The sequence below is a fragment of the Pygoscelis adeliae genome, unplaced genomic scaffold (assembly GCF_000699105.1).
Source record: "Pygoscelis adeliae isolate BGI_AS28 unplaced genomic scaffold, ASM69910v1 Scaffold36, whole genome shotgun sequence".
NCBI lineage: Eukaryota > Metazoa > Chordata > Aves > Sphenisciformes > Spheniscidae > Pygoscelis > Pygoscelis adeliae.
This window is the reverse complement of record NW_008824934.1, coordinates 3,287,764-3,300,103: the sequence shown is the minus strand read 5'-3', so window position 1 is coordinate 3,300,103 and position 12,340 is coordinate 3,287,764. Positions and strand designations below refer to the sequence as shown.

At 37.0% G+C, this 12,340-nt stretch overlaps 1 protein-coding gene across 2 annotated transcripts in view; it reads right to left on the bottom strand.

The window, feature by feature from the left end:
• Positions 1–12,340, bottom strand: part of LOC103917975 (kinesin-like protein KIF1B) — a 110,763-nt gene that overhangs the window by 76,458 nt on the left and 21,965 nt on the right. Inside the window, exons 5-14 of one of the 2 annotated variants that reach the window (XM_009325203.1) lie at positions 10,466–10,531; positions 8,872–9,050; positions 8,050–8,161; positions 6,895–6,972; positions 6,578–6,643; positions 5,802–5,819; positions 4,178–4,253; positions 3,786–3,864; positions 3,088–3,230; positions 1,884–1,925 (exon numbers count right to left, since the gene is read on the bottom strand). In XM_009325203.1, coding sequence (XP_009323478.1) covers positions 1,884–1,925; positions 3,088–3,230; positions 3,786–3,864; positions 4,178–4,253; positions 5,802–5,819; positions 6,578–6,643; positions 6,895–6,972; positions 8,050–8,161; positions 8,872–9,050; positions 10,466–10,531 — 859 coding nt within the window. The remainder of the gene's footprint in view (positions 1–1,883; positions 1,926–3,087; positions 3,231–3,785; positions 3,865–4,177; positions 4,254–5,801; positions 5,820–6,577; positions 6,644–6,894; positions 6,973–8,049; positions 8,162–8,871; positions 9,051–10,465; positions 10,532–12,340) is intronic. The other variant, XM_009325202.1, reaches the window with a different exon arrangement.

The following is a 12,340-nucleotide window of genomic DNA, read 5'->3' as shown; positions in this document are numbered from 1 at the left end:
GAACTACTCTTCCTTAAATTCTCACAGGAGAGTATGTAAATCACTTGTCAGTCCATGATGGGGAGAAGAGAACACAAGTTCACAGTAACATTGTTATGTTACTTCTTGGCCCTCCTTATCTGAAAAATGGAAATCTAAGATACCTGATCAGTGAAATATCTGATAAGGCTCTCATAGTTCAGAAGGTGCTTTAAAGCTTTTTGGTCTTAGTTTAGATGAGGAAGGCCTTAAAAAACCACAAAATTTCATAAGGCAGCTTTTGTAGCCTGAAAACCTGAGGGCCTGAAAAATGCCTCCTTGAAAGACAGAAAACACAGAAAAGGTGCATGAATGATTTAAGAACAAATATCCAAAGGCAATTTATTTTAATCTAACTTAGCTTCTCAGATATGTCTGTAAACCATATCCTCAGAATAATCACACACCAAAAAACAAAAAAGTCTTCTAACATGGAAATATCAGACAACTAAATAGCTCAGTTTTAATAATTTTGATAGGTTTAAATTCTATTTCAAAAACAAATCCTTTAAAATAAGTATCCTTAGGAAAGAAACAGGTCAAATCAGACCTTGCAAGTTATAAACAAGGGCTTCACACTTAGAAAAATGAGACGCTCACCCAGACATTGCACAAATTGCCATGTCCTCCTACATCTCCTCTACTCCTATCCTGAACAATTCTGCTATTGTCAGCCTTATGCCCTAGTCCACTCCACATTCAACCTGCTGTTTCAGCCTCATGAAACTGATCAAGTCAGTTTGAAAACCACCATCTGCAAATACAGGAAGCAGGGGTGGAAGTTTAACAGAAGAGAAGCAGGTTAAGGAAAGGGAATGCCATCAGGATGAGGAAAGCAGGCACGACAGAGCAGGGAGGATGAAGTCTCAAAAGGCCAATAGACACATGCACTCCTGAAGACAAAGTGGCACTTGCAATAGCTTTCACAGTTGCTGTGACCACAGAGAACCAAACCCCTCAACATCATGCACGCTTCTCCTGGAGGCTGCAGCTTTCACACAGATGACATATGCACACGCTGGAAGCAGCATCAGAACATAAGACAAGGCCAGGATGAGTCTTTACACCACCAGTAGCTTTAATTTTAGGAAATTTCAGACAGATCTCTTCCAGTTGATATTGTTTGAGTGAGGGTGAAGATAACTGACTGAAAGAGTTTAAAAAGTCTACCAACCCAAAACTTACACAGAATACATTTCTCTTGCAATGGACTACATATATTTCACTTTCATAGAAGCAAACAGTAGAATAGAAATAAAATGCTATTTGCTGACTGTTTTTAACCCTATTAAGTTCATCATCTGCAACCAAGCATTTGAGCTCAAGTAAGAGACCTTCATCAGTATAAGATGTCCAACTTTTTCTTTTTTTTTTTTAAGAGACTATACAAAATAAATAAATCTCAATCTCCAGGAGGAACTGATAACGCTTCACCTTGAGTTAATCAATTGACACATTTAAAACAAATACTTCTAGGTGGAAAAGAGATGTTAAAAGGCCAGGAAGCTACGTGAGCAGAAGCTGTTTCAACTGAGTAACTTGGGAAAGATTTGAGAAAAAGATTTTCTAGTTTGAATCTAAACTGTTGGCTGTCATGAAAACAGACTAAAAGAATTACCACTCTCCCTTCTATATTCTGCCAGAAAGAAAGCAATGAACATACGTTGCATTTTAAACTTTGCACTTTTTTTTGACTGTCAACTTAATCTAAGAAATGCTGATTAAGCTAGTTTTCATGAAACTGCATTGCATTCCACAGTGAGTGTTCTGTCTGGGATTTCCCTGTGAGAAATGCTGGCATGCAAAGCTCAGTTAAAAGCTGACCCAGAGAAAGCAGGTTAAAAAGAGAACCACACAATACACACATTTGCCTCCACTTCCAGAGTATTCATCTCCCATTGGATCAACTGAAAGGAAGCAGGAGGGAAAATACAAGAAGGATCAAAATTGAAGGTTCACCAGTGACACAGGAAGGGAAGAGAATACTATATGATCTTTAAAGAAACAAAACACAATTTTCAGTAACACATAGTTTTTTCAGTTTTGATTTAGAACCAGACTGTACCAAGCATGAAAACACCTGCATTTCATTGTCTTCTGGCCCATTTATCTTGAAAACAAGCAAACAAAACGGTAAATACATGTTACACATCTTTAAGCATTCTGTGACTAAGTGAGGACTTCTGTTTCACAGGCAGACAGCTCTGACAAATCAGAAACTGGTGCAACATTCACTTTTTTTTTTGTAAGTCAAAGAATCTTTTAATCCACTGGAATACATTCTGTGTTTTTATGGGCATCTCCTTCACTAGGCATTAAATCACTGTTCATATTATAAAAGAATGTAGCAGCTAAAATTTTACTTTATTTGTCTTGCTTGGAATGAAGACAAGGAAATAATTCACGTACAAGTTTATTGTGGTGCCTTAAGAGGTTGCTGGCAAAGCAAAATCAGTACAATACTGCTCTGCCAACCTAACTTAAGATCTCGCCCCAAAAGAATTCATTATTTATTCACAAGCTGCTGTTTCATAGTGAGTTATTTTGAGATGACAAATGGTTGGTCACTCAGGACATTGTCTAACAGGAATTAGCCACCATTTTCTTTCCTGAGCAAGGATGGCATTGAAGCCAGGCATCAACTAAAAACCTTAACCCTTTAAGGAGGAAGAAAAGATGCTTTCTTTCTCAGTATGAAATTAAGTTTCTGTATCTCAACTATCCTCCTTTTATTGGCAGCCAGACAAAAAGCCCTCCATAACTCACCAGGGCAACTCTTGAATGTGTAAGTTCTATTACAAAAAATCATTTCTACAGTAATAGGAAACTCAATCTCCAATGTTTTTCCTTGAGAGTTTGAAGGTGGCCTGTCAACTGTAGGATGTTGATCCTAGGATGGGTTGTTTGAAGACAGAAGAGGCTACCATTTCTAAAACCATGTTCAAAATGTAATATCAGCACCTGCATTTAACTTCCATGTTTTAAACCCCTTTCTCTCGCAGGCCTGGCTCTCCCTCCTCCGTAAGAGAGACCAACCTCAAGATGGTAAGGTCCATTTAACCCACTTACTGTCAATAATATCTCCCAGCCCTTGGGCACGCAGGAGATCCTTAAGCCTTGTCACCTCCTCCTTCAGCTCACGCACCAGCTTGGCATTGGGATCTTCATTGATAACAGCATTGCATTTAATCTGTTTTGCACGATCAGCATATCTGGAACCAGACCAAAAGAATAAAACCTTATAACGAACATATAAGTGCTTATTTGCAACACAGGAATGCAGCAATATAAGAGACATTTAGCTTGCAGCTGTATGTCAGAAGAGAATCCTAGATTATATTCAATCAATGCTTTTGAATTCTTACTTAATACAGGGTATTGCTGCAAAAAAGACAAGTCCTATTCAAGATGGATTAACAAGGTGCACCATATGTACAACAGACATTTTTCTCTTTTTTCTTTATTCAGTGCTTTGAAACCTCAGCTTGACTAATATGCTCAATTTTAGGGACCACACTGGAAAAGAACATACAAACACGAGAAGATGAGTTTGATTTTTCAAGTTAAGAGTAGGCAATAAATCCCTAGCTCCCTATTCACATACAATCGATTGGTTTTCCTCGTTCAGGGTAACTGAGTTCTTGCCAGTATAGAGTCTTACTCCCCACAGATTTTCTCAAAGTATAACCACCTGAAGGTTAGAAGGATAGAATGTGGTCATTACAGCTAACAGCTACCCATATCCATCTCAGATAAGAAAAAAGTACCTTAAAGTGCTCAAAGTTTCATCGTAGTTTATGTCTGCCGGACTCAAAGCAGCAACCATCGCAGTTCTGGAGTTACCGCCTATAATGAACAGGGAACAGGCAAGATTTTAGATGAAACTACAGTGCACAGCCTAGGCACTAATTACCTACTAAATATCAGTATTTTCAATAAATTATAGAATTCAATTATATTCTACATTACTAAGGAACATACAAAAATCATAGGAAAGAGAGCTGTAACTTTAACAAAGGGTGGAACTATGTGACTCAGATTTGACTACTAAAAATATTTAACCTTATACTTGACACAAATTTAAGTTAAGCGAGTTAAAAGCAGTCAGAAAATTTAGTGAGAATCTCTTTCCATATTGGCACAGGCAAACCAGCCATACCTAGATTTTCTCGAAGAAGCCATGTAAGTACAGAATCCCTGTATGGTATAAAGTCTGTCTTCTTCTTTTTTTTACTCTACAAAAAAAGAACACACTACTGAAAAATAGACATCGAATGGAAAATTCATGTTTAAGACATAAAAATCATACTATAGGTATTAAAAGAACCATGACAGCATACACATATGCTATCTAAACAGAAGGGTGGCTCATCCTCAGTTGTACAAGTGATTACCGAGTTTGATATTAGATAACATGCAACATATTCAGACATCTAAACAGAAGATAAATAGTCCAGAGAATTCCCTTGAAGCACTACCTTCAGAAAGATTTTTCTGTGTATGAAGAATATCTTTTCTGACATTTAAATTCTGTGTTCTAACACCATTCCAAGAGAATTTAAGCAGTAAACCTTAGTCGTTCAGGGGAAGATTCAATTTTCCTTTGCTAGAAAAGTTACAGCTTTTTAGAGCAGTCAAAAATCCATTTACAGGAGATTCCACAGCTACAGAGACACAGGTGCACATGTGAAAGGACAACTAGCCAATCTTCCTGTGTTTCTGTAAGCAGTTATTAGGAAACTTGAGGACAGAAAAGATGAAAGTACTTGGGCACTGAAATTAGAAGTATGAGTAGAAAGGAGGTAGTTTTAGGGGGGGGTTGTATGTTTTTATTTTGGTTGGGGTTTTTTTTTGTTTGTTTGTTTGTTTTTTTAAAGACAACAAAACTTAATAGACACTACTCAAACCAAAGCATAAGGTCACAAGACGGGTGCCCAAGTATCTAAATACTCTGTCCCAAAATCAGTAGCGATAAATGTAGAACTTCTGCACAAGAGAAGAGGGTCTTCTCAGTACCTTTGGCAGACTTCCCTCCAAATTTCATTGTAAAGGCTTTCCCTAGCTTCTTTATTTGGTCTAAAAGAAACAAGGCTTAACTTCAAAAGCTCTATAGCAGAATGTGAATCTTGGGTCATCCATTTACTTACACAAATCATTAGTAGGCAAACATCCTGCTTTAAGAGATGCCAAAAGTTTAATTCCACACAACATTTAACACAGGATATGGCTTTGCAATAAAAGGCTTGATTATAGTTTGTGTGAAACTCCTCTTAACACTCAAGAGGTGCTTAAAATGTGTTAGTCTTGCAATAGTTCTATTGTCCCTTGCCAAAGGTGAGTAACCTTACAAAGGACAAGTAAAATTACTAAGAGCAGGTAAGCACCAGATGCTAAAGCTGAAGACTAGAATTGACTATCACCTACAATCCATCATATGGGGTAAAGAAAAAAGCATGGAGAGTAGAAGCATGAAAGCAAAGTTACCCCTACTAAAAGTAAATATTCCCAAGGTAAGTCACTAAATCAGGAGCAGGGATGTAATAAAAGAATATTCCTAAATACGTACTTAAATGTGAACTTTTCATTAACTTATCCCCAACCTTAGAACATTTTGAAATTTTAGTACTGATAATTCTCAGGCTTCATGACTATAATTTATAGTCACAGGAATTTCTCAAAGACCTGGCATAGAAGATCCCTGCTCTTTGATTCCAAAGTGAAGAGAGTAAAATCTTACACTCAGGCAAAAAAGACAACATCCACTACTACTCAGACCATCATACCTTGTTGGTGCAGTTATCCTAAGTTGAAAGCATTAAAGAAAGAGGAAGAAGATACAAGATGAGCTTCTTAACAGAGCTTTATATGTAATTTCCATGTTATCTTGGATAGCATATTCTTTTCTTGAGAAGCCCAGTGAATGAGAATAGTTTTCATTAAACAAAAATCTGAAAAGCACTTAAGTATATTCAACCTGCCCAAGCTGTTGAGAACTTTTAAAAGGAACAGCAGTAATTTACTTGTTGTTTTTTTTAAAATATTAGTTGAGTCTAAAAGTAAAAGACAAAGTACTTTTCTAAACCTACAACATTACGTTTGGATCAACATATACTCACTTAACACATTATTAAGTCTTGCCATAGCAAAAGAAGCCAGTGATAATCAAATTACTATGCTGGTATTTCTAAAATTTTTTAACAACAAAGCTGCAGTTAGTTCTCTAAAATTATTCTTTCAAATAAAAATAAAATTACTGCTCTGCAGAACTAAAAGCTTGCTATGTGAACATGTCTTCTAGACAAACGCAGGCTTCTTTTGCAAGGGTTCTTCACAGCTAAATAAACCAATGCTTCAATCTATCAACAAATAAAGTTTCTACCAGCCTGCATGACATTCACAGAATACTATCAACACTACTCATCTATCAAAATACACACAGCTCATTTGGCTGAGAATGCTAGGCCAAGAACAGTGAATTCTGCTGTACTCCATGGTTTTTACTGTCTCAGTTTTACTAGCTATGGAAAGGTTGTTGCAGGTAAGCAAATGCGGTACTTACCACTTCGGCCAATGCTGAAATAACTTTGCCCAGAGTTGTGAGAGACTTGTTTATATTTGCTCCTTCCTGAGAAAACAGAATCCAGTATTATATAGTAATTAAAATTGTTCAACCATGAACCTCTGTAGACTAAATGAGCCAAATGTCACATCCATGATCGGGGCTGGGGGCGAGGGGAAGTCTTCAGTTTTGCAACTATTTTTTCCGTAGTTATAATAGCAATCCTTTCTTTTCCTCATTATTTGTCAAGCAAAGACTCCACATGGTGCTTGTGCACCCACTTCTCTTTCTTTCCCCATACATCAATGGCCCAATACCTTTAATCGGGTTCCTTTGGCACCAGTTGAATCAGCTCGCTCACTCCCAGCTAGATCCACAAGGCTAATCTTGCTGACCTGAAAACAGAAGAAAGCACATTAACAACGAGAATTAGTTCTTGGTGAACTAGAGTAAGAACAAAACTTCAAAGAATTCTATGGCATGAGAACTCTAATGTCTAAAAAAAAAAAATCACTGTAGTGTGCTTAAAACTACAGTCAAAGTTTTCACAAGCAATTAGCTTGATGCTGTTATCTTATGGATAAGAAGTGTCTAGGATTATGCTCTAAGTATCACTATACTCTAAATTACCTAAAAAAAGAGAATGAGGTCTCACATGAATAGAGCAGAACAGAAGTCAAAAGAAATTAAGTTACTGCTACAGACAACACAAGAATCTCAAAGGAAGAGAAACTTGTTGTTTCATCCTGACTCCAGTGACACCAACAATAAAGCACTGGCCTAACTAAAGCTACAGACTGCATGTCAGTTAATGATAATTTTATAGGGTCTTATGATTTGGAGGGGTGAGGGGCATCTTCAATACATAAATTTTTTTCAGATCTGTCCACAGTAGTCAGTTCATAAATGTGAATATTACCTGTATTTCAGCTACTTTTGCATGCAGAGCCTCTATTTCAGAGTAATAAAAGCCAGAAAACTGTTCCATGCTAAACAGTGTACCTCCTTTTAACATGCAAATTCCAGAAAGTGCCTAAGTCTCACTCATCCCAATTCCTGTGCCCAAAGAAAAGAACTAACGAGGCAAATATTTCGCACTGACAAGCAAAACCACAGAAAGTCCTGGGAACAAGACTGGGGAAGATTAACTTCTTTTATTTCACATATCGCTCCCCATAGAACCTAGCCCTCAAGGCCATATTTTTCCCACATCTATATAGTCTCCTCCTGCACATGTTCCCCATTTAGTTGTTTTTAGAAATACAATTTAGAAATATGTAGAAATACAATCAAACAAAATCCCATAAGAAATAAAAGCGCTCTGTCAAGGCACACAGCAAGTTTACCCTTAAACAAAACACCAGAAAAAACAATTAATTCTCATTTTCTCACCATACTGCCAATAAGAATAAGTCACTGCAGGGAAGATTTGTGAAAAACAGTCAGAAAGCCACTTCTTATCTGTAACATACCTTCTCTGTGGAAAGATCAGTTTCTGTGTCGTGTTTCTTCTGAGTAAAGACTATTGTAAACACAGCATGAGAGCGGCTGCTGGTTTCGTTCATGTTGGTAGCTGCCACAGTCCTAAAGAATGAACAGATATAGACATGTTTAGAAAACAGTAGCCTCTGTGCTGCAGGTACAACTACCTGCAGGGCTGAATGCAGCTGTAGAGGAATGAGACCAAGAGTTCACGTTCTGCCCTGTAACCAAGACCAAGCCACACCGAATACCATTAACAAACCCTTTCATTTTTCACTCCTGAATTACTCCCATCTTCATCACAGTTTAAACTGAGCTTCCTCAATCTGTGTACTCAATAATCTACCTTACACTCAAACACACAAGAAAACGCGAGCGGCCTTTATGTCAGTCTTTCCCACATGTTGTTAAATGGAGCCTACAGCTGACATGAAAACAACTACTAATGAACCAGAATCTAAAGCTAGAATGCCAACTTTAGTCCTGACCACTTGAATGAATGAAAGAGGAGACTGTGTTTACATGTTTATTTATACCAATATAGCGATACAGTACACAATGAAGGCAGAACTAAAAGCCAGTATAATTATTTACATACTTCATCTCAAGCCATTACAAGCTTCAACTATCTATACAGCGATTTGCAGCACTATTTCACCACACAAATCCATTTCAGCCTTTTAATAGCATTGATCAGTGCATATTTCACCAATACTCCTCACGTGACACGAGAAGATATTTTAAATTTGCTGCTGTATGCCATATATCCCCACAACAGAAATAAAAATATGTAACACTCTACTATCACTAACCTGGCTTTGTTCCCAGCATCCATGAGGTCTGCAATGTCTGTATAAGACGTGACTGCTAACTTGGACAGATCTTCCACATATGGTCCAAGCAGAGGATGTTCTCGCACTCGCAAATTCCCTTTGTTCTTCGGGTTCAACAAGTCTCTGACTCTCTCACAGTAAATCTCCATGTAACTCACCTGAAAACAGGAATTTGCATGGACAATTTAGTGTTTCTTAAGGTTTCCTCTGCAAGCAGCTCTGCAGCATTTCAGAGTGCCACCAGTAGAAACTCCCTCAGTCCACCGCAGGAAAGCTATAGGTGGGTGTCTCAGTTCATATAACAGCTTGAGACAATGGCAGAGGGAAGAAGAGTCACTAGTCTCACGCATCAGATCTCCAACATAAGCTGCAGGCCTTGCATCCATATATAGATCCCTCAACCATTTCAAAAAACATTGGTGTTTAATTAAAAATTATACACTTGAGTTCACAATCATTTTAACAGCTTTAATATGACACAGCAGCAAAACTATCTTTCTGAAGAGGCAAACAAGACAGATGGTAAAAGGAGTCTGCCTACAAGGAATCTTTCTTATGAACCTCCAAAGCAAACTTAAGAAGGGAAAAAATTAATTTCTTTGTATGCAGAAGTAACTTTTGATTCTAAGCTGTACCCACGTCCTGCTGTATTCCCGAGTCATCAGTACAATTATTCAAACTACGGTAATCTTAAATCTGCACCCTTTGAAATAAACTATGAAGTCAAGTATATTTTTAAATGCACTCTTTTATTTTTATGTGTCTCATGGCACTAGGCTTATCCCAGTCCAACAGGTACTTAGCAGCTCCAGCAGACAAGATATTAAGCATTAAAAGTGATAGTAAGTTATTCACTTTCATTCTGTGGAAAGATTACAGATGCAACCAGCAGTTTTAGAAATACAAAAAGACATCTTCAACCTCTAAATAAGCGCAACTCAGAAAAATTAATTCTATATCCAAAACACATCACAACACACTATTTATACGCTTACATCACAGTTTCTGTCTAGCTGTCTCATTCTTTTGGATTTCCATTATAAGAGAGACTATTTCTCTCGCTCTCTTACATGCACAAACCTATGCTTGGAGACATAATCAGAACCACAAACAAGTACCAAATAGAAAAAACATCATTAAAATGTGGGAATCTTCTCATCCAAAAATCCTAAATGTGATGCTCCTATGGCATTCAAGCATTAAGGCATCAAGTGTTAATAAAATACAATTATATGAAGCATTAAAATGGACAGATTAAAAGCCACAGAACTAGTAATTTTCCAGTTCTCTAATTTAGATGCAGTAATGATTGGAGTTCACATTTATTAGTAATAATCACATGTGACTTCTACTGGCTTTTTGGTCTTCCTTTCTTTCAAAGCCTGCAATGTATTTGCATGTCAAGCCATTAAAACTGATTGGGGGAAAAAAACAGTAAGAGAAAGAAAATACTGTTTCTGCGAAGCACCTGCTTTTATTTTATCAGCATCTTAATGCAGCATCAATAATGCAGCACCTAAGCTCAGTTTGATGTCCAGCACACAGATATTCTTTGGTGTCTCACCACACTCACCTCTACAGAATATGACATTTCTTCATTGCTGTTGTCATTGATTTTCTCAAACAGTTCTTCACAGAGCTGGAAACAGATTAAACCCGAGTCAGAAATTAGTCATTACTGAGTAGTAACAAGTAACTACTATAACACGTCATTAAATTGGCTTTAGAGTGAGGGTACGGGAAGAAAAAGAACGTATTACATCAATCACATACAGCCTCACTGGGAAGATACTTCATCTCAATTCTACATCACTATCATTCAATCTTATTTTATATAGTATCTCAACAATTGTTCTAGGTTTAACCAATATTATTATTCTGTACTACAAAATTAGAAAAAGCCTATAATAACTGGAATTGGAAGTAATAATTTTAGAAAGGAATGATTAAAATCCTTAATCCTCTCCTAGTCTCATAAAAACAATAGTCTGTTTATTCGGTGTGCTGAAGTTCCAGGATTCAGATTTAAATCAATAGGCAGAAATTATTTCAAAAATTTTTAACAGTATCTTCATATGAAGGATACTTTAACTATCAGCGGTCTACTGCTTCACGAGTGCTTGTCTACAAGTAACTGAAATGAGAGACCTAAAATTAAGATAATAAAGGAAGAAGAAATGAACAGCGGGCAAGCCATGGATATGTATTTGGAGATTAAAAAGCATGGGTATAGAGAGGAATAGGAGCAGAAGGAGGTTTCTGGAACAGATCTCTAAAAGCCACTGTATGGAAAATAAACAGGTTCTGAAGAACACAGGCAATTTTGAAAGTATACACTCTGAAGTATTCAGTCAACACACGGTCAAAGCATCATAAAATTTCACACTAGGGACTGCCAGACAGGGAATTTTGCCAACACGTAAGAATTTAATGTCAGCAACCTATATTACTTGGAACATGATTGTGCTGTACCTTCTGTGTATGGGACAAGAAAGAGAACAGATTCAACAAGGTCTCTCTGAACAGATAATTTATTTTGTACCTTTATGAGAAGGCCTCCCAGAGAAATTGGAGGGAAATTATTTTGTTTTAAAACTGAAGTAGATAACAGGAGCATTATTAAATCTACAGGAGCATTATTAAGTTGGGGGTTTTTTTAGGACAATGTTTAATTTGTATGTATTTGAGGTTTCAGAAAAACAAACAGGAATATCAAGATTACAACAAAAAATTTTAGCACGAAGCTGTTGTCACAGATTTTCAGCTCATTTCACCTGTTACACTGTTACTTTATATTACTGTAATAAAACAAAAATGCTTAGCTATAGCAACTCTGTCCTTCATCACATTAGCTCTTTCAACATTATTTTAAGCTGATCACCAGAACACTCGCTACCTATTTCAGGACATACGCCCACGCTATTAACAGAGAGCAACGCTCTGTGTCATCTATTTCACACCTGTGGCACAGGGCCAACATCTACCACAAACCTGTAGCACAATGAGGACTCAAGCTGTTCAGCATATTTATTTATTAAAACTGAAACCCAACCTCAGATTTCTATTTTAGGAATGGAGGAACACACTGTCTTCCAGCAAACTTGGTCCACTGTCAGCACCTACACACTAAGGAAAGCCTGCACTTAGAACAAGTGTCTCACAACCAACAGCTATAGAATGCTAAATTCATGATGATGGCATAAATTGTTGCCAGCCAAAATTTCCTGTGGGAGTATCTCATCTTCTTCAAATTTCACGGCAAACGTCAAAAACAGATTTCAGGGGGGGAAATAACACTGGGATGTGCTCAGTTGCCCTAAATATTTTTCCCCAATGTTTTGATACACTTAATTTCTTACCAAGATATATTATTCAGTTTTTAGCTTTGGGAAACTTGTTTCCACAAAGTGTTTCTGGCATGTTCATCAGTAATATTACTGTTTGAATT